The sequence below is a fragment of the Onychomys torridus genome, chromosome 6 (assembly GCF_903995425.1).
Source record: "Onychomys torridus chromosome 6, mOncTor1.1, whole genome shotgun sequence".
Taxonomy (NCBI): Eukaryota; Metazoa; Chordata; class Mammalia; order Rodentia; family Cricetidae; genus Onychomys; species Onychomys torridus.
The window spans coordinates 109,462,677-109,489,428 of record NC_050448.1 but is presented as its reverse complement, the minus strand read 5'-3'; the positions used below and the strand labels follow the sequence as shown (position 1 = coordinate 109,489,428).

The 26,752-nt window shown below is 38.5% G+C and overlaps 1 protein-coding gene across 2 annotated transcripts; it reads right to left on the bottom strand.

The window, feature by feature from the left end:
* Positions 1-1,487: 1,487 nt before the first annotated feature.
* Positions 1,488-26,532, bottom strand: Cxxc4 (CXXC finger protein 4). 2 transcript variants are annotated; one of them, XM_036190075.1, is made up of 4 exons: positions 26,306-26,532; positions 26,104-26,179; positions 22,331-23,634; positions 1,488-5,387 (listed from the first exon to the last, which is right to left on the bottom strand). In XM_036190075.1, exons 3-4 carry the CDS (start codon positions 23,375-23,377, stop codon positions 5,343-5,345), a joined length of 1,092 nt encoding a protein of 363 aa, XP_036045968.1. In that variant the 5' UTR covers positions 23,378-23,634; positions 26,104-26,179; positions 26,306-26,532; the 3' UTR covers positions 1,488-5,342. The 2 variants fall into 2 exon arrangements, with proteins under 2 accessions (XP_036045968.1, XP_036045969.1); XM_036190076.1 differs by lacking the exon at positions 26,104-26,179 and having other exon boundaries at positions 26,306-26,337.
* Positions 26,533-26,752: the final 220 nt, after the last annotated feature.

The window sequence follows — 26,752 nt, the reverse complement described above, 5'->3', positions numbered from 1 at the left end:
AAATAAAATAAGAAATCTGAGTTATGAAGGACACAAAAGCAGAACTCAAGCCACCATAGCAGAACAAAAGATCGGAGGCCCAATTCTCAAATAAAGAAGTTTCTTCTCTAACTGCTACTTACACAGCACATGCAAATAAGTCCTTACATTGTGTACAGTGGTAGATTTGAATAATGGTTCTCTACACACACACACACACACAAAAAAAAAAAAAAAAAAAAAAAAAAACAAAAAAAACAAAAAACAAAAAAAAAAAAAAAAAAACATAAACGAAGACTGGGAAAACAAATTCTGCATAAAACTATAAACAAACACTTTTACCAAAACACTTGGAAAATCCACGCTGTGTGTGTAGAAACCATACAAATTATCTGGCTCAATATTAGGAAAGTTAATAAGGATTCTCCTTCTCTCCATTATTCAAACTCTTGAAGAATCATCTCTTCATCATCACATATGAACCTTTAGTCATTCATATTTTTGCTAAGTTGAAGCAAAGGAAAGTACTATTTGCCAAATTCCAATTGAATGTGTTTGGCATACTTCTGTTACTTGCACCCAAATATAATACAAAAGCATCTGACTTACCTGAGAAATTGTTGTCTATTTAGGAGTTTCCTGTAATTAGGATTGTTGAAGTCCTCTTCCTTGCTGCTCTATATAATCCCATCCTGTTGCCATGTTACAAATATTTTCTATTTACAATGTTAAACCCCAACAATGCACAAATCAATGTCCAGTACACATATCAACCATCTTCTCAGGTGGTAGTCTATGAACACAAAGTCTATGTCTGGTATTAAGTTCTGTGTGTTCCTATATCAAGGATTTCCAATTTTTAATACCATATTCTGGTGTGTGTGTGTGTGTGTGTGTGTGTGTGTGTGTGTTTTCAAAGGCATCGAGTAAAATTAGCCCTTTGTGCTGAGAAGTGGTGAACAGAGGTCCAGCACATACACAGGTAATGAATAGCGGTGGACCCCAGAATTTCATTACGAGAAAAATCAACACAATGCAGATACCAAATCAAAATGAGAGGGAATGGACAGGGACACAATCCCTTATGCCATATTTCTTCACGGACAATGTCTTCAAGAGTCATCACTAAAGATTTTCACTCAAGGCACAAGGAAGGTTTGAGGTGTTTTCTGCAGGCATGATTACAATGGATGAAGAGAGGAGGGAAGTTAGGGCTCATTTCTTCATGTTCAACTTAGTCTTTTCAAATTTTCAAGAATCATATTCTTTTTTATATAAATTAAATAGATAGACGATAGGTAGGTAGATAGACAGACAGACAGGGATGAACAAAAAGAACAATAATAGCATATTTTATGAAAGATTTATACACAGCATCATACCACTAAGATAAGGACACATGCAGAAATACAAACCTTTATACCATAAACAATATTAAATTTTCAGAACTATGTGTCCATTCATTTAAATCCCACAAATAAAATTTTTGCCATGGAAAAATGGAGATATTTTGAATACTAAAGTCCTTTATTTAACAACACAGAAATTTCACAAAAACAACTTTACTGGGCAAATTGAAGTGATTTTTAATTTTTTTTTTACAGTTTTGTACATGCCCCATAAGTGATTTTTCTTTAATAAATACACTGTTTTCCAAAACTGCTTTTTTAAATAACTGCACAAGCTTACATACACCTTTACACAAATATCTATTAGAAAATGTAACTGATAACTGCACAGTTCGGAACAGGAGGACACCTTTGTGGCCCATGTCCTGAAATATCTATTTGGCAATTGTGAAGTGGAATCCCTCTGAACACAGTAGCTGTGTTTTATTCACTAGGAATACATATCTCAGTGTGAAATGCCAAATTTAATAAAACCAAAATCTGAAACGTTTAGCTGTTACATGAGAACCAACTGTTTGATATTGCTGAGAATCCCGCCATGATCAAAGACCCACTCCAGCTTTCTGCTCAACATATTTGACCCTGATTCATGCATTCATTTAGCTGTGTCCCTCTTCTCATTCTTTGATTACTGATACTATCAGTTTAAAGGCTTTATATGCTTTTGCACTAATTGAACAACGTCCATGCCAGGGGCTCTAACAAGGGATGGACACATTTCTTTCTTTTCGTGATTACTTAATATTAATTCATAGTAAGCCCATTGTCTCCCACCCCTGTGATTACTCAGAAGGAAATTGAGGGTTTGGAGTTAAGCGACCAGGAGACTTTTTACATATGCATATCTTAGGGGAAGATGATTCTACTTATGTCCCAAGGATAGATTCAGTACTACTTTGTGAGTATGCTTCTGCTTGTATGAGGACAGATGGAGTCCACTAGAAGGAAACTCACCTTAGTCTGAAGGTCAGAGAAGACAGAGGTCTGCATTATAATATTCTTCTGGAGTTCTGAGGGCTAGCTAAGGGGAGCATTTGCTTAGTACTCTATGTGGCAATGTCCCATATTCTCCTGGTCTCCCCTTAAAAGCTGCCAGGGCATGACATACACTGAACTGGACTCTTATGTGTGTAGATTTCTATAATAGCCTTAGCAATATCTGATGTGTAATTTTTAAGTTGTATATATACAACCTACAATATGATGACTAATTTCTAAGTTTCCTTGATATGGAAAATGAAACATACAGTGATCAACTGTAAAAGGTTATGTTTCATTGATATTTTGGAATAAAGAAAATGCATACCTTCAAGTCACTGCCCTAAGGCTACAAGTTGTCTGTACATAGACAATTGAGAAAGAAAACTAGAGGCAATCTAGAAGGATAATTTCTTCACCATCACCAGTGAGAATTCTATATGTACCCTACATCTCGCAAACTGAGTTTAAGTGGAAACATAAAAAGTGTGTGGCATAAATAGAAATTAGTGTAAATAATAAAATGTACGAGAATTAAAGAAAAAGGCCACACTGTTCATTATAGTAACAAATTCCTTTCATTAAAAATAAATGAACTGCCATGTGAAACAACACATTTACAATACACAGATTCATTGTCTTGGGAAAAAAAAGCCAAAAAAAAAAAATACATCAAGACATGCAATACCAACTTGAGTTTTTGACTGTCCATACATTGCTATGAGTTCCTTATTGTGTGCCTAATACAGTCTGAAAAGAAGTTTGTTTAATTTCTGATCATTTTTACAAAAGCAAGGGAAGCTTCCCATTCAAGTGCTAAAATAAGTTTCCAAGTACTCATAGTTAACAAATTGGCAAAAGTAAGAATAAAGTAAAATAAAAATTGTAAAAACACACAGAGAGGGAAGAACAGAACCAATGGGACAATGACAAACTCATACAGCGCTCATTGGTCCTACAGCAGAAGCAGAAATTAGAACTACCAACCCTCTTAAGGAATACACATGGAGTAGAAAGCTATCTCAAAAGTAATATACAGCTGTTGATGATTTCATTCCTTTCTCTAAACATAAGTGGGTGTAATACATAATGCATTTCCCTCACAAAGACTGCTTGACCATACTGCAGACTAAGCATTGGTATGCTAGCTAGGCACATTCATCCCACTGGCGTCCCACACTGGCATCATACAAACCTACTATGGTCTCATCAAGGTGCTCACTCCAGTGATGGTGTACCTGACCTGCCTTTAGAAAAAAAAAATGTGTAATCCCATTTCCCATTCAACGCTAAAACGAGATTTTTTAAAAATATTCCCCTGCCAGCCTTTGAAGCACTTGCAAGTCCTCACTGAACTACCACTCTCTTCTGTGGCTTTTCTTCTGACTCATCTTGCTAACCTTTTGACAGGCACAAAGAACAAAGATGGAAGTAACATGGCAACTTTGTTATTCTATGTGTTTTTCCTAAACTATATTTTATTCCTGAAACTGATCCTTACAGTCTAGTTTTTAAAAAAAATTCAAAATATTTGTCTTAATGGGATAGGCGTCCTTTAAGAAACATGACTGTCCTAGGAAAATCCAGTCTTAAGGACAAGGTGCCCGGGTTCTACAAAGTATCTGGGGGATGGGCTGTCTTGTTTTTATCAAATTCCTCACACTGTGTCCTTGCTTCATGGAAAGAAAGCATCCAGTGATAAAAATGGGAATGGAAGCAGTGGGTGTTCCTCTGAGAGCCTGGGGGAAGAACACTAGTCCAACTGAGAGGCTATGGAAAGGAAGATAAAGAACCAAAAAGACTCACTTTTAATGAATGTGTTTAATTATTTTCAACTTGAAAATATGCCCAGCCATGTCTTAAAGTAGGCTTCAATGCATTCAAGTGTTGTTTTAAACCTACCCATTCAATGTCTTACATGGAATTAAAACATATGAATACTCTTCTGTTTTTATTTTTCCTACCCCTTACCAAAGCAAAAAATAAACAAAGAATCAAAAAGCTTGGACAGCCTGTGTATGGCTAGGGGAAAAAGAAATGTCAGGCATGATTTTCTCTTTCTATGATCTGATAACTTCAGCCTAGAAAACACTTTTTTTTAATAAAAAAAATTATACAACTGATTCTGCATTTTCCAACTATGCTGAGTACTCCCCTTACAGTGCAACCCAAACAAGTCAACTACACTAAGTATTTGGGGGGTATACCCTCTATACAGCTCGTTTGTAAGCAACGCAAGTGCATAACCACTACTCTAATATAGTGCTCAAAAGATTAATTGAGACCTTCACAGTAGCTTCCCCTCTTACATTGACACAATTGAAGGTAATTGCTGGATGCAGCCTTATCTTTTAGTCTTGTGAAACTGGCCCTCCAGTCTCTCCAGAAAGATGCGTGAATTATCACCAGTGCTGTTGCTGCTTCTACAAACAACTGGCGAAAATATTTAAAGCTAAAATTTATTGCTCCAGATTTAACTTGCAGAACCATATTGTTGTGTACAAACTGTTAATCTCCATAGATGCTCAGACATGATTGTCTCCTTGTGTCTAAACACACAAAATACAAGCTGCTATCTGTACAGTTTACAGTACTGAATCACATATATTTGAAAATGAAGTATAGATATGTACTTTGCAAAGATACATGATTTTACAGTCGGGGGTTACCCAAACTTATTTTTTTTTTTACAGCCACTTTCAAAATAGACAACAACTTCACTAGTATAGCTAAATTACATCAAAGGAAGGATCAGTGTATTGAAAGCAAGTAAGACTGGCCAATTCCCCAAGCTTCCCTGGTATTTTTATATCTTTTTTCTTTTCTTTTCCTCTTGTTTTTTGAAGAAATCCCTATACATAAAATGAAAATAATTTCTGGATATTTTCTTCAATGGTGGACTAAGTGGTTTCTTAAAACAAGACATTAGTTTGCCCTTCATTTCCAAATGCCTTGAAAATAAGATATACTACGGCTTTAAAAGAACCACCGGAATGCTTCAGCGCTGGGAACAGGTGTTCTCTATAAAAAAAAAACAAAAAAAAGAGCAAGAAAACAGGTTAAGCTTTCTTTCTATGTCAATATAAAATTAAATTTTTCTCCTTTACACTTCAGCTATGGTTTTAGTCAACCATACACAACACAAGGACATATACAGCAACATATAATAAAAAAGGAAATGCTCAAACTCATTAATACTGATTATAATGACTTAAATATATTATATATTTAAAATACAGAAAATGCATCCTGTGATATATGTAGCATCCAGAATAAAGGGAAGGTCCAAAGTATTAACCAATAGGAAGAGCAACTGGTACCTGTATGTAAATTCTGTAGCTGCCTCATAGGGAACCCACATCATTTTTAGTTGATCATCTTTGTGTCTACACATAAATGGCACATTCACATCATGGCATAGGAAACATATTTCATGATCTTCATTTATATATCTTATCCATTGCTAAAATTCATAACCAGCTACACAAGCCATCTTCAATGTGATACATATAAGCCTTTTATACAGCCAGAGTGACTATAACTGAATTATTCTGCCCATTACACTAACAAGAATGTCACCAGGCAGTAACCTGAAGTTTTATATACAAAGTTGAAGTACATACATATATATGCAATCTATGCAAGATTATTGTCAGAGCTGAGTGAAACATTTCTTTATGGTGGCAAACTGAAATGCTAAATGAATATTGCCAGCCAGCCAGCCAGCCTGTGTGTGTGTGTGTGTGTGTGTGTGATTATCTTAAGAGAACATTCATAGTACTTTAAATTTCCTAATAGAATACAATGGAAAGTCACACTACAAAATGTTCTGATAATGGATGTTGGGCTTGACTGACTTTCTCATACTTAAGTAACTTGGTTGTTATCCTCTTTTCATGACAATGTTAATTGAAAATAAAAATTTGTATTAACCTAGTACATTATCAGTCACACTTTAGACTACTCTCCTTTGAGAACCCCATACCCATGCTCTTGGGGTGTGTCTTACTTTACTTCAAGTGTCTTTCTTTGTCTTAGACCTAGAGCTTAATCCTCTATTAAAATATCTCTATTGTTAAAAAAAATCTCTATTGTTTAAGTGACTAAATCAACTGTTTTGGAAGGCAAATTTCATTTATACTGTTGGCACTAACAATTGCTTTTAAAAACTGTCCTCAAAACAATCAAAACTTCAACTGTTAAGAGAAATTAATTTACTATAAATTACATAATTTAAAATTGCACACATATGTAAAAAAATTAAATTGTACATTCACAAAGCACACAGAGGTCTACTATACTCAATAAAGTAGCAACTATTGTACTGGGTATTGACTCCTACTGATGATTTAACTGATTTTGTGTTCTCCCACTCACTGTATATACCAGACCTCCATCATTTGGTTGTTTGAAAAAAAAAATCTTTAACTATTTTCTAAATTTAACTTTTGAATATTAAATGTAATAATTATAATTCCAGTTACATTTACTTAGTCATTACTTTAGGAACTATACAAAGCAATAAGGAACACAACATATCCATTCTAACATTCATACTTTACATAGGCACTCACGTGGTACACACACAAATGCACACACATGAACACACACACAAGAAGGAAGTGAAAACTGAAAAGTTCTACCAGATGCCACCTTGCTTTCTGATGCCAACTAAGAATAAATTCTATATAAGAAAGTTTATTTATAAAAAATGTAGTCATTTTTAACAAGATACATTAGATCCAAGTGTATCCATGCAATTATATATCTACACTCAGATTCTCATATGAAAAATAAACATGTGCATATATATATTCATATATATGCACATTTATGTGTATATGTATGACAGAGATGCCAACTTACTCTCACATGCCAATTGGAAACAAGTTTATAAATATATACTTATGCAGTCGTGTATCTTGATAAACAGATATGTTTATGAAGATAAACAGAAAAAGTACAGAGTACGTTTTTTAAATGAGCTGAGTCCTTATGCCTTAGACATACTTTTGAATCTATTTTCTAACTTCCTTTACCCCTTTCTGCTACTCAATTTTATTTGTACTATTTAGTGAAAGCAAGCTTTTAAAATGCTACCTAGAGTCAAAGGTCACTTTTGTAAAGAAAAGATGGTCTTCTCTCAGTGCTTGCTAGCACTAAGAATTCACCCAACAGGAAGAGACATGAGAGAAGGCAAGCAGAGGTTTCCACGGCAATGTGTTCTGTCATAAAACAACACCCCAGCAATGGACGCTCTTCTGTGATTTCACTGTTCGTGAGGTCAGAAGGCATCCTCAGGTAGGGGATGGTGAAGATAAGCAGAGGAGTTTTTAAAATGACTTTTCTTTACATTAAGATCTTTGAAGTCATGAAACTTTTTTAAAAAATTAGTTAAGGAATCACCTAAAACACATAAGAAAACCACCAGTGCAATAATTGAAACAAATTATCAAATACTTATCAGAAACATACAATTTCCCTGCTAGTTTTATTTTAGGATTAAAAGAGAGCAAAACCCTTTAGTGTCCTAGAGGTTACACAAAGCTGCCACATCTAACATTTTGTCCAATTTTCATTGGGCTCACCAGAGATTTACTTGAGGGTGAGGCAGAGTTATTTGCAAACAAGCAGCTAGAAGCAACTCTGTTTCCATCCCACTACTGGATTAAATCATAGGTTTCTGATTAGTCTGTGTAAATTTGGACACGTCTTCCTGACGTTGTCAACTAATGAGGCCATCTTTGTAAGACCACTGTGAATTGTTTGGAAGCCCAGCATATCAACAGGAGGGATTAGATGCCCTCATCAGCCACCTCCAAGTTAGATAAATTCAAAATCCCAGCTGGGGAATCGCACTCTTGATAAGATTACTATGACTTTGTGGATCTCAGTGATGCTGGCAGGGGATAGTTATCCTGAGTGACAGGAAGACCAGATTCCCCTGGAAGGAAATGGGGCGGGAGGTAATGAACAGAATTGAATTGATCACATTGTTTAAATCAGCCTTCACTGCTCATGCAGGTGTGAGTAGCCTGGCTCTCAGGAGGCCTGTGGGGGAAATCTGTAGGTCCCCACCCCACCCCATTGTCCCCTCTTCTTGGCATTGCTATAAAGCCTGCTGTGAAGAATTCTGACAGAGGCCAGATAGAGAATGACCTTCAAGCTTGAAAGAAGGGCATGTGTTTATCCCCTAAGTAACGCTTCAGAACAAAGGAATGCCCTTCAACAAAGGAATAATGGAATGAATCAAACCCAAATACATTTTACATTTACCTTAAAAACTACAATAAATATTGTCTCTGCTGAAACGCATTTCAGTACAAATTTTTGCTGAGTAATGAAGAACAAACAGAAGAGACTCAAACAATGCAGACACCCAAGCTCTGCCTGCAGAATCCAAGGTTTCCCTGTTCTGGCACCTGTCAAGAGACCCCTGGCACCTTAGAGTCTTCAGGTCCTGCATTTATCTATCTGCCCATTCCTGTTAGAAGTATGCACAGCCTAAGGAAAATTCACCTGCTGAAAGCTACAAGCTGAGCCCCTAAAACTATACAAATGAGGGTGTGGAGGCTGGTTATTTAGTTTCTGGATACAATAGAGAAATTCGTGAATGTAGCAGCATTTACCACAGTATAGTTAACTTTTAATGTCATTAGACCTGAGGTTTCAAAAACCAAATTAAAAATTAACCTTGGCAATGAAATTCACCTCAGAATGCATAAAATTCTAAACTGAGATAACAGGGATGCCATTAGAATTTTCAATTGAGAATGTTAAATAATTTGCCAATATTCGTTTGCATTACTTTCTAAAACAAAGATTCCCATAATTCACTTGGGTCTTCCACATTTGACTGTGAAACAGGGTAGGTCTAACACAGTGATTTCAAAAATCTAGAATTTGAGAAATACGTATTCTTGCATTGATTAAAAATAATTATTCATGTTCTTATTGATGACTGTTAAGGGAATACACATCATAAAACAGTTTTCTGATTCCCATATACAGTGATGGGAAAATGTTTTCCAGCCAAAGTCAAAGCAACTTCAGGCTACACACAGCCCATGAAACCTCTTTTGAGATTTTCTGAGATGTTGCTTTTCTGTGAATGCCACTATTACAAAAGGCAACAGACCCCAATTATTATCCTTTAGCATTTGACTCTGTGTGTGTGTGTGTGTGTGTGTGTGTGTGTGTGTGTGTGTGTGTGTGTTTGTGTGTGGTGTTTTTTTTTAATAGCTTTTAAATAATACTTTTCAACTTTAGGATTAGATTTTTTGGAAAAACAAAAACAAAAGGATTCTTGGTAATGAAAAAAATCCTTTTTTTTTCTGGTTTGATCTATAAAATAATAAAATACCATTACATACATTAAATTTCTTCCCAGTAAATTTCAAAATCTGCTTGGAAATATGAGGCATTGTATTGCATATACAATACCGTGGATATGAACATATACCTTAATATATAAGTTTATATATAAATAAAAAATTAAATAATTATGGTGTAAAGTGATACTTAGCAAAGGTATTTCCTCAGATTTTAACAAAAACGGTTTTTATGCTTTCTTTTTAAATATTCTACCATAAAAGGCATACTCTACTACTATAGCCACTAGAAAGTGTAAGTAGAGCATAATCATTATATGAAGAAACTATAAATTTATGATCAATGATCAGTATGATGCCTTGGAATGCACTGCTAATAGATAAAAATAACTTAATAATAAAAACATAAAATATATGAATAAGAGTATGATTTTACTTTCTACCATTTTTCTTTCTTTTCTTTTTATTTGGTATTTTTAAGTAGGGTCACACTATGTCCCAGTCTGGCCTAAAACTCAAGCTCCTCCTTCCTCAGCCTGTGTAATACTGCGACTATAGACTTCAGTCACCTCTCCCAGCTCTCTAGTTTAAAATTACATCTCACTTTTCTTCTTCAGGCCTCGCAATATACCTGCAGTATGTATGTATGCAATGTTTAGCATATCAGATTCATTTCTCTCACAGTTGACTCATTTAGCACACACATATTTTACATAATGAAGCCTTACTTTGGTCAATATTCAGAGGTAAATAAGAACAAGAATAACACTACCACTACTAGTAATGGCTAAAGGAGGGCAGGCACTAACTAAAGAACAGGTGATCATAGGTGCACTCACCCTTCCTGGCTTCTAAATTGGCATCAGCCATTATAAACTGACACTTGGATTCTTTTGGCCAATGGTGAAGAGCTAGCGATGACATTTTTACCCTCCATTCTCCGTGGCAGTTGCTCCTATTACTCTTTCTACTTTGGGAATGAGTCTCTTCCTCCACCTCCCTACCTATACCTCCAACACCACCCTCATTTCCACCAGCAAGGTGATGAGTTTAGAAGGCAGACCTAGCTAACTGTAAATAGAAGGACACACCAATAAACCACACTGCAAGGAACTAAGTTCATATAGTGGTAGTGTCAGTGAGGGAAACCAGAGTCAGAGACATGTACTGGAGGAGAGATGGAGTCAGAGGGAAGAAAAATGATACATGGACACCATTAACCCAAAGACAATGCACACTCTGTTCCCAGTATCTAATGCAACTAACTTCCTTAGACATGACTCTTGATAAATGCTACATAAAATTAAATTTGGTTAAAAAATACTTAAAACCACAACAGCCCAATAAATGAGTAAACTTACTGTGACACAAATGAGTGTTTAAGGGATTAAAATGTTCTTGGACAGAAAAAAATTCACCATGATACAGCAGCAACATGCTATAGAGAAAAGGGTAAGTTTTTTAATGACCCATAGATTTAAAAAAAAAAATTCAAAAAAGTATTTTTCGAAAATGACTATATATAACAATTTTAATCTTATGTGTAAGCAGGGGTACAAAAATAAAATTGAAATTAAAACCACAAAATTTAGCTGGACATGGTGGTGTGCACCTATGATCTCAGCACTTTGGAAATACAGGTAAGAGAAGCAAGTATGCAAGATGATCTCAGGCTACAGTTAGAGGACAGTCTGCGCTCTATGAAACTGTCTACAAAAAATGAATGTGTAAAAATTAGGTTAGTGAAATCTAAGCTACACTGTTTATAATGTACAGAATGTTATTTATATATCCACAAGCTTGTATTAGAGTATAGATACATATAAATATATCTGGCTATAGGATTTGAGTATATTTCTGGGTATACACACACACACACACACACACACACACACACACACACACACACACTCAAATCCATTCTCTCTCTGATGCTACACTGCTAATTTCTGTTTGAAATATTGCCTCTAGGTGAAATTAGCTTTTTAAAAAACTAATGAAGTTGTGAAAGAATTTTGAAATTTGTGGTAAATTTTTGTTACAACCATGGATTTTTATCAAGTTCACCACTTTTTTTTTAACTGAAAACAAAAAGAGATATTTGTATAACCATGAGAACGCTGTATATCACTAACAGTACTTAAGATGCTTAAGCTATCAAAGCTAGTTTGAATAGCCTCTAAAGTTTACTAAAACAAAACACAACAGTTACAGTTATCATCCATGGCCCATCTTACTTACAGAATTTTCATTCCTATAGACCTAGGATCTGGAGAATTATTCATTTATTTTTGATATATTACATGAAAGTGTAAGTTGAGTAATGTTTTGATTGAGGTCACTGGCATGTTGTTCAATATCTACTCAGGTAACATTCAGCCACTGACATACCTAGCCCAGAAATCCCAGGAACATTATGCAACTAAATTGCTCAGAGAAACTCAGAGAACAATAATTCTAAGTAGTTCCACCAATTAGATGTCATCACCAAAATAATTCTCTTGGTTAGATGCAGCCTCCCAAGAAGACCATGAGGCCTTTGCAGCCTGGCTCTCCCAAAATTTTCTCCTCTTCTCTCTTTGCCTCTTCTCTCATCCCTCAGCTTCAACTAAGAATCACCAGCTCAAAGAATGTTCACAATTATTCTGATTTCTTCATCTTTCTTATTAATATTTTTAAATAAATAATATAAAGCCAAGAATATTTAATTAAACTCATTCAAGTTTTTTTTTTTACATGTGTCCTCAATCACTGAAAGTATATTTAAGCTCACTTACACTGGGAATCTACACACTTGAAGGATTCCATGGCTTGGACATCAGAGTACCACCACATCCCAGAATACTTTAGCCTACAGCTTCAAATTCACCCTCAGGAAATATTCATGGGTGTTTCTACATCTTTGTGCAAACATAATAACTCTTAAAGAAAATTAATAAGCATATATTTTTAGTCCTGGGATTTGCTTATAATATGTAGTAAGCCATAATCTTTTCACCATCAGTCTGAAATGTTTTCTATATATCCAAGTCAGTATTTTTCCAGGAACTTTTCTTATAATCACTTGAAAATTGTGTTAACATCTTTGAATACTTGGTTGTTTATAAATAGATGCCTTTAGTTCCCTAATACTATCATTAACTAATTTTGAGGATTTGTCTTCTTACCTTGGCCTTCCTATGTTTCTACCTGGACATTTGAGTTTTATCCTTAAAGAGAAAACTGAAAGAGGAAAAGAAAGGAAAGGAGAACAGGAAAGGAATGGCTGGTGAGAATTCAGCAAAGGCAAGAAAAGCTAAGCTAGTTTCCCTGGAACTAATTTTTCCATTGTGTTAAATGAAGAAAAAGAGCAAGCTCTGAATGGTTCTAGTGGGTCTAATCCCACATCTATCTTCTCACAGATTGTAAAACATCTCTGTTCATTTCTGATTTAAGGAGACTCAAGAGTGACCTAGAGCAGTTTAATGCTTTCTCTCTCTGGAGTAATCCTGCAGCCTGAGCCTCACTCCTCTCTCTTCTGTCCATCCTTTGTTTCTTTCAACATTCCCTTTTCTCTTATTCAGAACCTAACCATACACCTCAAAACACAACAGAAAATCTTAATATTGACATCATGCACCACCCACAGTAGCACTGCAGTCATCATATATCCATTTGTGCCCCTTATCCAGGTATGGAGGACAAAACCATGGTGACCCATGTCTACAAGTGTGTTGTTGTTTCTAGAGTTATCCAAAATTTCAACTGTTCCATTTATAATTAGTTCATTTCTTAGATGGGAATTGAATATAAGATTATGTAACTAAGAACCTAGGGTGAAGGACTAAGACTTAGTGTTATGGAATACTAGTTTAAGATATGTTACATTCATTTATACTGTGTAACATTTGTTTAATGATGCAAAGATGAGTTGCATTCTTTCATGTTGCATTTGTTTAACTCTGTGAAGCTGTGTTACTTTACCTGCCTAAAACACCTGATTGGTCTAATAAAGAGCTGAATGGCCAATAGCAAGGCAGGAGAAAGGGTAGGTAGGGCTGGTAGGCAGACAGAATAAATAGAAGAAGGAGAAGAGGGAGGACTGAGAAAAGGAGGAGGATAGGAGAACACTAGGCACCAGCCACCCAGTCATGGAATAAGAAAGGAAGGAATAGAGAAAGATAAAAGCCCAGAGGCAAAACATAAATGGGATAATTCAAGCTAAGAAAAGCTGGCTAGCAACAAACTAAGGCCAGACATTCATAAGGAAGAATAAGTCTCTGTGTATTTATTTGGGAGCTGGTTGGCGGCCACCTAAGAATGAAACAAAACAAAACAAAACAAAAACAAATAAGCTACATCCGGTACAGACAGAGGACAGTTAGGAATAAAGAAAAATGGTTCTTTAAGACTGGACACTTACTACAGCTGTGTGTGTGTGTGTGTGTGTGTGTGTGTGTGTGTGTGTGTGTGTGTCTGTCTGTCTGTGTCTACAGAACTTACATTCAGGCACTAGAAAGTAGCAGTCTGTCTGTCTGTCTGTGTCTACAGAACTTACATTCAGGCACTAGAAAGTAGCAGCCCCTGCCTACATACATGCTTAGCTGAATCCAGTTTATCAGGGGTTTGACCATACTCTTAGCAGTACCATGAATGCACAGCGCAGGCCTACCTTGAAGTATCAAAGCATGCCATTTATAGAAACATTTATATTTTACTCCTTATCATGCTAACAAATGTTCAAATATAATTTCCTCCCTCATTATAACCTTGTTCAATTGTGTTATTGATATTGCTAATGGTTTTTTTTCCATTTTTATTAGAAAATAGCGAACAAGTTCATGTTATACACAGAAGTCTAACACACTTCAAATCACAACGTAACAACACTCACTGGCTGTGGTACATCCATATATTTCCTGCTCCATTCTACTTTATTCCACTTCTAATGTACCACTGAGAAGCCAACATATTGGTCTCACGGACCTCTGGTATACTAGGCCTGTACTAGTCTAACATCCTGTCACCTGTGACCTGAAAAAGTCATTATCAAGCTCAACTCACCGTCATATCACACAAATCCATATTATATGAATAGACTCCCAAGAAGAAAACCCAGAGAAGCACCACACTTCAAAAGGATCCTCAATTCTACACAAAGCAGCCTTTTAGCAAATATAAAACATATTTCCTTGGGTATGGAAACAAGCCAGCATTCTCTATTGTGTTTTCTATGGATTAGAAATGAATCCAATATATTTAAGATTTTTAAAAAAAGATTTTGCAACTGACTTTCCATCTGTCTGTGTCTGTGTCTTTTAGTTTTCCTTATTCTTGACTCTATCAAATTTATTAATGTACCTCATTGAAGCCTACAGAAATATTTCCACTGAACACTCATTTCCTGGCACTATAATTCTTTGACCACTATTCGACCATCACTAAACACTACCATTTCCAACAACTACATTTCAGTGGTTTTCTTTCTTTAAAAAAAAAAAAAAGTATTTCATCACTTTCTACTTTATGAAGTTTTAGAGAAAATAGGTCTTTTTCAGAATTTGCCAGATTTGCTGAAATCCACAGAAATGCCCATCACTCTTCCTGCTCTACAGGCATGCATCATCTTCTCTCCTATTTGATCTCTCCTCCTTGGATGCTTCTATCAATCATCGAGTTATGGTCTGGTATGCTGAGCAAGGAAGAACACTCTCAGCAGTTTTCTCCCTGTTCAACACTTTTCTCAATGCTTTAGATTGCCCTGTAAAATATAAGTTAAATGCAGATGAGACTCAGATGGGATCCTACTAATCTTGGAAGTATTTTAGCTGTACCCTAGGATTATGCCACCAAGTGATTCAAAGGCATAAGTCAAAATAACATCAGCTGTGACACAGACCTCTCGATCTCCAATGCAGTCACTACTAAACCTAAACCCTAAGCTCAGGTCTTAGCTTTCATTCTCAAACCAAATGTATTAGTCAGACATGATCTGTTCCTTGTTCCTTCCTTTTGTCCTATTTTCCACTTTCTGCAGAATTTCAGACTTCTGGAAGAATGAAGGAATAAATATTCCATTTTGACAAATGTCCTTCTACATAGTGTTTAGTATCCTATTTTGATTATTTTTTTAACTGAAAAATAAAAATCTTTGGTGGTTGAATTCTACTTCTTTTAGGGCCTCTAACCTTTCCCTCTTAGGAATACTAGCTTTCTATATAACTGCTTAAAAACAGTCACCATCTCACCATTTCACAGAACTCTCCTATCGGGGAGGAAATAACTACAAAAGACAAACAACAAACAAACAACAAACAAACCCCACAGAGTTGTGGTCACTCGACATTTTAATCTCAAAATCCTATTTCTTGTTTCACATGTACACTAAATGCATGCCTGCATCTTCTACCTATACTAACGTTTACTAATAATATACATTTCAGTTTTTCAATATCAAATGTGTTCTCTGGCTGGTATTTACAGGAAGCATTTAACCCTTTCCTTACATTGATTCTCTTGAACTAACTGACATCTAGAATACCCTCGGTGGTGAAGCTGTGTAATGTGCTTAATCACTGTTCATTTAATAAGTTGATTGAGGCTAGAAGCATTTTTTACAGCTTCTCTATGTGACAACATGAACCCCATATTATTTTTAACTTAAAAAAATTGAAAAGCCAGCAAATAAGTATTACATTTCCCTGAATATGATTTATATCTGATTTTTTCATAAAAAAAACAGTGATCATGACTTATTTGAAAAAAATAACTGTTTTACCATTAGTAAAAAATTTCATTTGAGATAAATGCTCAAAAAAATGGAGAGGGAAGCCAGTGAGCTTGATTTTCTACCTATTTATATATTGTCAAGTTCCTGAAAGAAACTATGTTTTAAAGTAGAAGTCAACAAGCCTGTTAGAATCCTTTCAAGCCCTGCAGAAGATGAGTCCTCAGTATTATTTCATGGCTGTCGTATCTGAAGTATGATGCAACATAACTCAATAGAAAACAGAAAACATGATGCCAGATGGAGGGAGGATTTTCAGTTACCCTGCAGAATAAAGTTTCTGGATAGATGTCTCTCTGCATGTGATGGAACAAGATATGACTTGGATAAAATCACCCCCACACCCCTCCACAGGTACCTTGAAACTCGGAAGGATACTAGAGCAATGCCAAATAACAAGTATAAGGTAGGCATAAGCACTGAAGTGGAGCTGAAGGAACAATATTATACACTCACATACCCACAGCACTCACAGGTTATACAAAACATATTCCTGACGTTTTTATAAAAACTACTTTCCCTACTGCTCTGCTCCCTCTAGCCAAATCATGTAATATCCTTGCCAGTAACTGAAAAACATGCTACCCTGCACAAAATATTTTGAGCTCACTTCTGCTTTCATAAATTAACCTATTAATTGAAGAAAAATCTATTTAAATACATCTTAACTTCAACCTATTACTTTATCTAGATATTGATTGCTGTCTGACTACATCATGAAATTTTTAGTATTTTGTATAATATAAGAAACTGAAACACACCCTGATTGTGTGAAGTGTACTGAATAGGACACCATCTTATTAATGTTTTTCAATGCAAAGTTAAAGGGAACTCTTTTCTGGTAAAAGTGAACTATATATTCAGATCATCTGATCAATTCTGATTAATAGATTTTAAGCAGACCCCCAAGTTCTAAACAACACATTTGTGCCTATTCCTGGGAAATATTAAAATAGATAAATGTTTAACTTTGTATACAAAAATCGACATCCCAGCAAGGTTTCAGGGCTCATAGCAATGACTCCTGTCTCCAGTTTCCAATGGTAAATAATGCTCCACTTGGAGAAGTTATAGCAGGCATCTCTATTGTTCCTGCAGGCTTTTAAAGTCTTACAGATCACTTGGTTAAACTATTCTACACTGGTCTATAAGTCTGAGCGTGTGAAACTCCACCATTCCATCCAAAAGGAAATCAGACTGGCTCACGGAAGAGTGATTCCATAATGAAGTCATTAAAACTTTCAAGTCCAGTCACCTTTACACCCTTCCTCACTAAATAAGCATCCCTCCTTCAACAGCGACCAAAGGGAAAGCTAAAGTTCAATGCTATTCAAGAATTTTCTCATTGTTTTTCTGAATGTTTGCTTATATTTTGTTTGATGATGTGGAAGTTTCAAAAAATATTTTCTTTACAGTATACCTATAAGTGGATTTTTTATTTCACTATTTCCAATCACCACATAAAATACTGCTTAGATTTTTCCATGCTGTTTAGATGGATCAGAGTATTGGTTTCACTTAGGAAGCAATATCCCATTTTCATAAGTAACTATATTTTTAACTGACAGGTAAGAGTTGTATGGATTTACTATGTACAACATGAGCTCTGTTGTACACAAAACATAAAAACAATCTTAACTCCCTTGGACGGAATCTAATGATGGGCAGAGAAGTTCATTGGGTAGTTCAGTGTCTTCATGATGATTGTGTCTTGTGGCTTTGATCAAAACTGAACTTTCCTGAGCTCTTTTCCTTATCATTCATACATTCTGGATAGTGCCCATTGATTATCTCACTGTTACATTCTAATATAACAAATATTTTGTCATTTTATTGAATTTTTCCCTTTCCCCTCCTATAGCCAATATATATTGCATCTTTACATTAAAAATATTTCCTACTAGCATGCTTTAATTCTTAAACTGAAAACTCATTTTGAAATTATTAGATGAAGTCACAAATCAAAAAATATTTCAATTTAAAATATGAAAGATTAATATTGTATCTATGCATATCTATATATTTTTTAAAAAATCACTAAACTTCAAAACTTTAGGAAGTGTTCAGTTATTTGCTGATTTTCCCTGCTCTACATCTACTTTAGATGTGGGCTACCAATGAATTTCCTTAGCAGATAGGTGCCATCATCCTGCACAAATTACAGCAGTGTGTTGTCCAGAATTTCACAACTGCCATTGGTCAAGGTCCTTAGAACTTAAAAACTGTATTTAGTATGTCTCTCCCCTTCTAAAAGACTCTTTTAAATAAAGTTATCTAGTTTTACTTGATAATATCAAAATGTTTGTCATCCAGTCCCTGAGAATCTCAAGCTTGCTTCTAGAAACATTATTGTGGGCTTGTTTATCAACACACATTTTTTTTTTTAATGAGAGAAAAGAGAAAGAAAAAAAGCCATCCTTCCCTCTGATTCCCGTGTTTCCACCCCTTCTCTATAAAGTGGCAGCGAGAAGAGCAGGGGTGGGGGCAGGGAAACCTCCCAGAGGCATGGCTTTGCTAATGTAATTCCATAAATCAACTAATGGGAGAGAAACCAGATCTGTGTGGTCTCTAATGCTGTCCCACAGAGATCAATCATGTCACCTGAACAATGTTCAGGGACTAAGAGGCCTGGCTTGCCCATGGGACAACTTTATCCCTGGAGTTACATTAGATTGGGATATTTTAAAAAGTTAAATCTTTGTTTCACAAAAATAACAGTTGTGTATAAACAGTCTGAAGGATTACCTTTGCAAGATAAAGTATTCAATTAATATCATAATGATCTCCTACATGGTCATATTTTAAATACATCTAGGAACTTAAAATTAATTAAGGGCATACATTTTTAAACTAAATTTTGTCCCACAGGAATATAACACATTTGTATCAACTGCTTTTAACAATTAGTGGCCATTTGTTAATATAGAGATTGATGAATGAGCAGCGACATACGCAAATGAGCAGTACACAACACAGCACCCACTATTTCATGGGTATTACCACACTAAATGCCAAAAGGAGTGGTTTCATAAACTTCAGTGGCTCTTAAAATGGGACTAAAGAGGGATAGGTCGTGTTTAAAGGAAGGCTAGGAAAAGGGGCTTAAGAAAATGTGGGCTCAAATCCCAGCACATCCACGTGAATCTTTCTTAATCTTGTTTTACACAGCCTGTAAGCAACCTGAGAATGACTTCAGTGTCTGAACTAAGAACAGGTCCAAGGGAAGAAGGAGGAGGGCACATCATAGGCTTGGAGTGCTGGTAAGAATCTGAGGTGTGATTAGTGTGCAGACCTTCACTTCTCAAGCGTCCGTAACTTATAGCCACAAGTATTAGCTACTATGTTATGACTGAAATCCAAGTCCAGACCTTCAACCAAAAGTCCATCTACCCTCACAAACATCTCCTGAGATGATGATGGATCAAATTAGAGACAGGAACCAGCTCTGCAGGGGAGTTTCCAGCTTTGGTTCAGTCATTCAAGCTCTCTGCTCTGGACAGAAGCCCTAGAAGTTTCCTACAAATGTAGCCTGAGGTTGCATGTGGGTTTGAGGTAACCACATTGAAATTACCTTATTCGTGACCTAGATAAACACTCAGACAACTTTGAAAACTTTTCCCTTTCATTCTGCCCAGTATTCCATTAATGATCATGGCCTTAAACAACAGCCCATGCTCTGGTAGGAGAGAACCTTCAGTCAGGAGAACATCTGCAAAGGGAAATGGGCATTCTCCCTCATCTACTCCCCACCTTCTGCGGGGCCGCAAAATTTTTGTGCATGCTAATTTTCAAAATCAAAAATAATCCTATGATGTTTGAAATCATGAAAAAAATTAAGTTAGTGGGAAAACAGAGAGAGAGAGAGAGAGAGAGAGAGAGAGAGAAGAAATATATGAAGCCTGTTTAGATGAACATACCAGCATAGAAACATGTCCAAAAGCCCATTAGAACTCATAGGCAACTCCTCTGGAGTGGCCACTATCTAAGTAAGTAATAATCATTCAGTGGTCCTCTCCATTCCATTCTCTGCAATGGTGTACAGGGTGGTACAGTAACTATATCACTATATAAGCTGAGGCCTAACAATACCAAAACTACAAGGCTGCACATTACTATTCAAAGAGAAAACAGAAGCCATATAGTCCTATTCACTGGCCTTTGCAGGAACCTACAATGCCAGGTGAATTTTAAGTTTCCATGGTCTTCCAGACCTAGAGAAGTCACAGTAAATTCACCCGTGAAAGAGAGTGCAAGTTAATTTTGGCCATCTGAGAAAATGCATGAACCTGCACTGTAGCTGCCGTTATCTTTGCTGGACCAGAGTTGCCCAAAGGAAGAACACTGAAGCAACCTGTGGTGAAATTAAAGTTCCCAAGAAGACATGGTGTCTTTATAAAGAGAAATACATGCAATATAGTGATGGGACTGCAGTCCATGGTGCTTCTGACTTCGAAAATCCCAGTCCCTTGGCCTTGGCTTGGACCCCACAAAGTAAAATGATCCATCTTCTTTGTAGTCGAACCTGAAGCAAGATCTTGAACTTTTTCCTTTATTCTTTGAAACTCCAATTCTCAGTGATTCAAAGAAAACATCTCCAGACCATGGGCCTAATTTTTAAAAGAATGTGCAGACTTCGACAGTCACTCTCAACCTGCATTCTAGTCCACAGGACCGTCCCAAACAGTAACCTGAGGACCCAGTCTCACATATGTACAAGCATACTAACCTTACTCTCTCTATTTCATCATAGACTGTGATTGCCTGTCCATAGTTCCTTCTTAATATGTCACCAAAATAATATACCTGTAATTTTGCATTTCTTCCTTTCGTGTTTTGATTAGAATATCAAATAAAATGTTTCTCCCATACATCAATCTTAATTTGGAATGTAGTTAAAAGCATTACTTAAGTGACTAATGTCTGTTTTAAAGACTTATAGGAGAAGTAAAGTATCATTTACTATATATGGTATCAACCAAAACCTTTCTGTTTAGAGTAATTTTGAAACCACAAAATAGATACTTTGTCAGATATAGAACCCAAGGGAAAGGTAAAAACAAAAAACAAAAAAACAGTGAATTTTCCTGGAACTACATAAAATATTTTAAAAATAAAGCACCCATTAACTACCACTTCACCTAGTCACATCTCAAAAATGGCTGGTGGCTATCAGCTCTCTGTAACATTTCTGCTTGCTCAAAAAAAAAAAAAAAAAAAAAAAAAAGAAAAAAAAAAAACAGAAATTCTATCAGGCTAAGAAGAAAATTATTCAAGAAAAAGGTAAAGGGTAAAAATTCTCCCTTGAGCCCAGGCATTTCAGCACAACACACACACACACACACACACACACACACACACACACACACAAATATATAATAGATATGATAGATGGTATATACACATATGGACGTATGCTTATAATGTAGGTTGTGTACTACGTGTGTAGTGTTAGCTCTGGGCCTCTAGTAAGTCCTTTTTTAGCCATATATACATATATGGTGGATGTGTTCAGTATTTTGGGCAGAGCTATTTGTTTGGGGTTTTCCTGAGAGCACAATTTAAACCAGCAAGGGAAAAATATTAACCATACTCAAATGCAAAACTTCGGATTTGTTTTTGTTTTCCAGAGGTAAGAAAGGAGGGGCACCCTCTGGAAGAAGGGCGGTTCCAGGTGAAGTGCAGCTGGGAAGTGATGTAGAGGCCATGACCTCTGCAAACCACCTATGACACTATGTTACAACCTGCAAGAAGCTTCAGAAAAGGGGGTGCTGCGTCTTGAAGCCAGACAAGAAACCCTGCGGGGGAGAGGAGAAGGGGGGGAGTGGGGAAGGGGCAAGACTGGGAAACAAGAAATCATCTCCTCTGACCTCTAGCGAAGTGCCAGGTTTTTTCTTTAGCTCTTCACATTTTCTAAATTTGCAGATCTGGTGTCCCGTTTTGCGGTTCCTGCAACTGCTGCAGACGCCACAGTTGATAAGCCTCTTGCAGGGCACGCAGACCCCACACCTTTTCCTCTTCTTCTTGGCGGGGTTGGCTCCGCCAGCTCCCCCCGAGGAGGACGAGGAGGAGGAGGAATGATTCTGCGGGCAGTCTGCCAGATTGGCAATTTGAAACGCACTGTCTGTGACGGCTGCTGAGGCTGCTGCGGGGGAGTGAAGGGCTGTCATGACGATGACCCCTGGAGGTAATGAGATGCCCCCTAAAGCCGGGATAGCGGAAAAAGTCCCCACCCGCTCGGGGAGATTCATTATCTCTGCTTCAGCAGCGCCGCATTTGAGCTTGTTCATGCATTCCCCCGCCAAAGGTCTGCAGTGTTCGGGGGATAAGGTGGAGAGGAAATTAGTATTTGCCATTTGCAACGACGGCTCTGGCGGACAGCCAGCCTTCCCCAGCCGCTGGGAGTCGTTCCGGTGGTGCATGCTGGTCCTGCCGCCTCCGCCGCCGCCGCCGCCACCACCACCACCACCGCCGCCGCCACCGCCGGCGGCGGGGAGGATCGCCGAGGAGGAGGCGGAGGAGGAGGCGGCGGCCGAGGAGGATTTCCTGCCGGCCCCGCCGCCCCCACCCCCGCCCCCGCCGCCCCCGCCACCGCCCCCGCTGCCCCAGAGCATCGCGGTGGCGGCGGCGGTGGCCGCGTTGTCGCAGTTCCACGGGGACATGCCGATGCGTGCGGCGGCCGCGGCGGCGGCGGCGCTGCTGGGGAAGATGGGGGTGGTGATGCGCGCGATCTTGGCTGCCTGCGGGAAGGCGCCCCCGTTGGTCTTGTAGAAGGAGGTGGCAAAGGAGCGGTAGCGCTCCATCTCCGAGTTGTAATCCACAAGGCTGTTCAGGGCCCCCTCGGGCAGGTGGCTTTCCTTGGGCAAGCCCGGGGCCTCCGGGCTCGGCCCGGGCTCCACGCAGACATTGGTGTTCATGGTGCAGGGGGAGAAGAAGGGGTGCAGGGTGGAAGTGGGGACCGCCTGGTCCGACACCTGGGTGGGAAAAGGGGAGAGGTGGGAGGGAGGGAAGCGGGTGATGGTGGGGTCCGGGTACCGGCCGGGCCGGGCAGGAAAGGGGGATCCGGGTTGGGAGAGCAAGGTGAGGGCTGCTTTAGTCCTCTCTGGGGCGCATGTCCACAGACGGTGAATTCCCAGGCAGTGTCTTCCTTTGCATTATCCTCCAACTGTTACAACTAAAATAAAGAAAGTCATTCCAACGAGCTGCAGGAGGAAAAAATTAAAAATAAACAAACAGCCACCCTCGCTAGCCTACTGCAGACACCACAGAAAGCTCCCACGTTCTCCAGTCGGGTCGTTTGCATAACAATCATCAAGACGTGACCCCCCCACACCCCCTAACACTCCCACCCCCTGCTCCCTCCCTCCCTCCCCGCAGCACACTACACAGCTCCTCCCCACCCCCTACCCCCATTCTTGTAACCCTCCTGAGAAAAAATGTATTAATAGCTAGAGCACCCAGGGAACGAGGAAAGACGGGGGTGACAAATGCCGAGGGAAAAGGGCAATTGGAGTGCTAAAGACATGCAAATCAGGGGTGGGAGGGCGATACTACCTATAAGCAGAGGGCATTTAAACATTATGAAATGTGTGAACAAGTGCTGCCCGGGCATGCAAATGTTGTAAAGTAGAAAACAGCAATGGTCCTATGAGGAAAACGAGCAGGAAATTAGCAAATGAAGTACTGAGAAAGTCTACAATACATCCGAGCCGAAACTGTAAGCAAACACAATACAACTGAGAGCTACAAGACTGCCCACATACAATCTGAACTAAAGAGGCAGGGGGGGAAAAAAGAACTACCAGCTGCCACAGTGTCCTTCTGTGTCTGTGGTCATTAGTTTGAATCCCAGCACAGCTGGCTCTGTTAGGGTCTTAATTCAATGGACCAAGGACAGGTCTCAATTGTACAAGCCATTTGGTGGTGGGGCTTGGCTGGGGCAAGAGGGTGGTGTATTAGTTGTTTAAATGACAGGAGAAAGAGAAAGACGGAATATGTATGCACAGATCTCAAACACAAGCAGTGTCACAGACTCAGAACTGTCTGCTGCCCCTGTAAGAATACCCACCCCCATTTCTAATGGAGATTGCTATCTCTTCCCAAGGAAAGAGGAAAGCAAGGGACTTTTTAAAAATCTTTCATCAACACTAATTTTTGCATAGAGTGAAAGGGAGATTCCCTTCAGGTGTTGTTTACCCAAAGAACCATTAAGATGATTTTTTTTCCCTTTTGCTATTTTTTTTAAGAGGAAAGTTTAATGTTAACTGGGTATTTGCATTCTGTTCTGCTTTCAGGCCATCATTAAGCTTTAGGAAGATGTATTTCGGTTGCTTATTAAGGGGGGAGAGATACCCCGCAGCCGTTTAAGAATTAAAGCCAAGATGTAAAATGTATATTCACCTAAAAAAAAAAGAAAACAAACCATCAGTTTCTTTGTTCCCTGTTTTTTGCCAGAGTACCTTTCTCTGGCATCTTCTGAAGCCTATAGATTTGTCTAGAAGGTGGAGTTCAGGGAATTTAACTGAAGGCCTACTGGTGTCTGTCTCAAATTTTCAGAGTTTCAAATGCATATCAATTATAGCAATTATGCTTATAATTAGATTAATGAACCATTTATGTCCAAACTCCAAGTGTGAAAACTTCAAGACCTACTGATGAGGCACCCTAAAAAATGGGTTCATGTAAACAAATCCCTATTAGGCAAAGTAAATCAAGATAAGGAACCTCCCCCAGGCTGGATTAGAAGCTAGCAGGCATGCTTCAATCACAGCAAGTCCCTAATCACTCAGGAACCACCTCTGTGATTTCACATTAGGAGAAACTGCTTCCTTCAGAGGTCTGCTGACAATACAAAGGTGCCCCCAAAGCCTCCTGGCTAAATATTCTTGACACTTGCAAAGGTTTGGGGGGAGACACAGCAAGAATATGCATACAGCTTCAGTTTCTGCAGATCACATTGAAGATGCAAGACCATAATAACTGCTACTCACTAGAAACTAGTTATACCAGCCATGCAATAGGCATCGTCACGGTGAGTAGAGGGAAAATTTTAACATTTTAGTCTTTTGACCTTGTTCCAAAGAAAGAAAGAATTTGATATCCCCTTTCAGAGTCTTAGTGTGGTGTTTCCAAACAAGCTGTCCTTGCCTCTCTGCCACCACCTCCCCCCTTCCCACCTCTAGGTTCAATGCCACCAGAAATTGTAGAAAATGATTGTGCCCAGTATCCAGGTCATTATTGTTTAATCAATGCATCCCTGGAGCATGGAAAAGGTATCTAAGCCACAGCTATTGTTTGGCTTTTATTTAGCAACAAAATAAAACACACACCAATAACTATAGTTCTAATACTAAAGCTAAATTAAACATCCATACTTCATGATCTTGCTTTGCCTCTGAACAATGTGACTGTACATGCCTAATACTGTATGTCTGGTCTACCAGAGACACGGAGATCAAAGGTCATATTTAACATTCAGGAGGAGGGGCGGGTGCAAATTAATTAATTAATTAATACAGCCACGGGTTTTTATTGCTGGAGTCCAGCATTAATCTACTTTTACAATCCCACCGGACAGCAAACATTTAAGAGAGAAAGAGAGAAGGGGGGAAAAGCCAGAGGAAGAGAAAGAACAATCACTTACCAGTCTCTTTTTATTTGGGGAGCCTTAGAATTTGCAGACGCTGCCAGTCTGCCTTTAATTAGTTGCACATCACCCCCTAACACAAAGAAACACAAATCCAGATGTGTCTTGGCAGCTCCCAATTACAACTTTAATACTTGTAAACAAACTGTTGGGGATGGGGGGGGTGGGGTAAATAAATATGCGGATGAAAAAAAAATACCTGTAAATGGCTTTTTTTTTCTTGTTGCAGAGAGGAGGAGGAGATGGTGTTAGTGGAGGGGGTGGAAGGAGGAGGAGGTGGGGGTGGAGAGGAAAGCGCCGAGTGTGAGCGTGTGTGGGAGAGCGCGGGGCTGTTGTCGGTGGTCTCTGCTCTTCCCAGCGCGTTGCTCCCGGTCCGTCTCCAGTCGCTGTGTGCGAGGGAGGGAGGGAGGGAGCCGGGGAGTCTCTCTCCCTCTCTCTCTTTCTCACCCTCCCCCCCTCGCTCTGTTTGTGTGTGTGTGTGCGTGTGTGCGGTGGCTGGGGGAGGGGAGCGCAGAGAAAGGCGAGGGAGGCGGTGCGGAGCCGGGGGCGGGGGCGGGCCGCGGCGCCGAGGTGAGCAGGACGCAGGCCGCGGACACCTCCCGATGATTGGCTGCAAATTACACGGGGAACAAGAGGCGCACGCGGG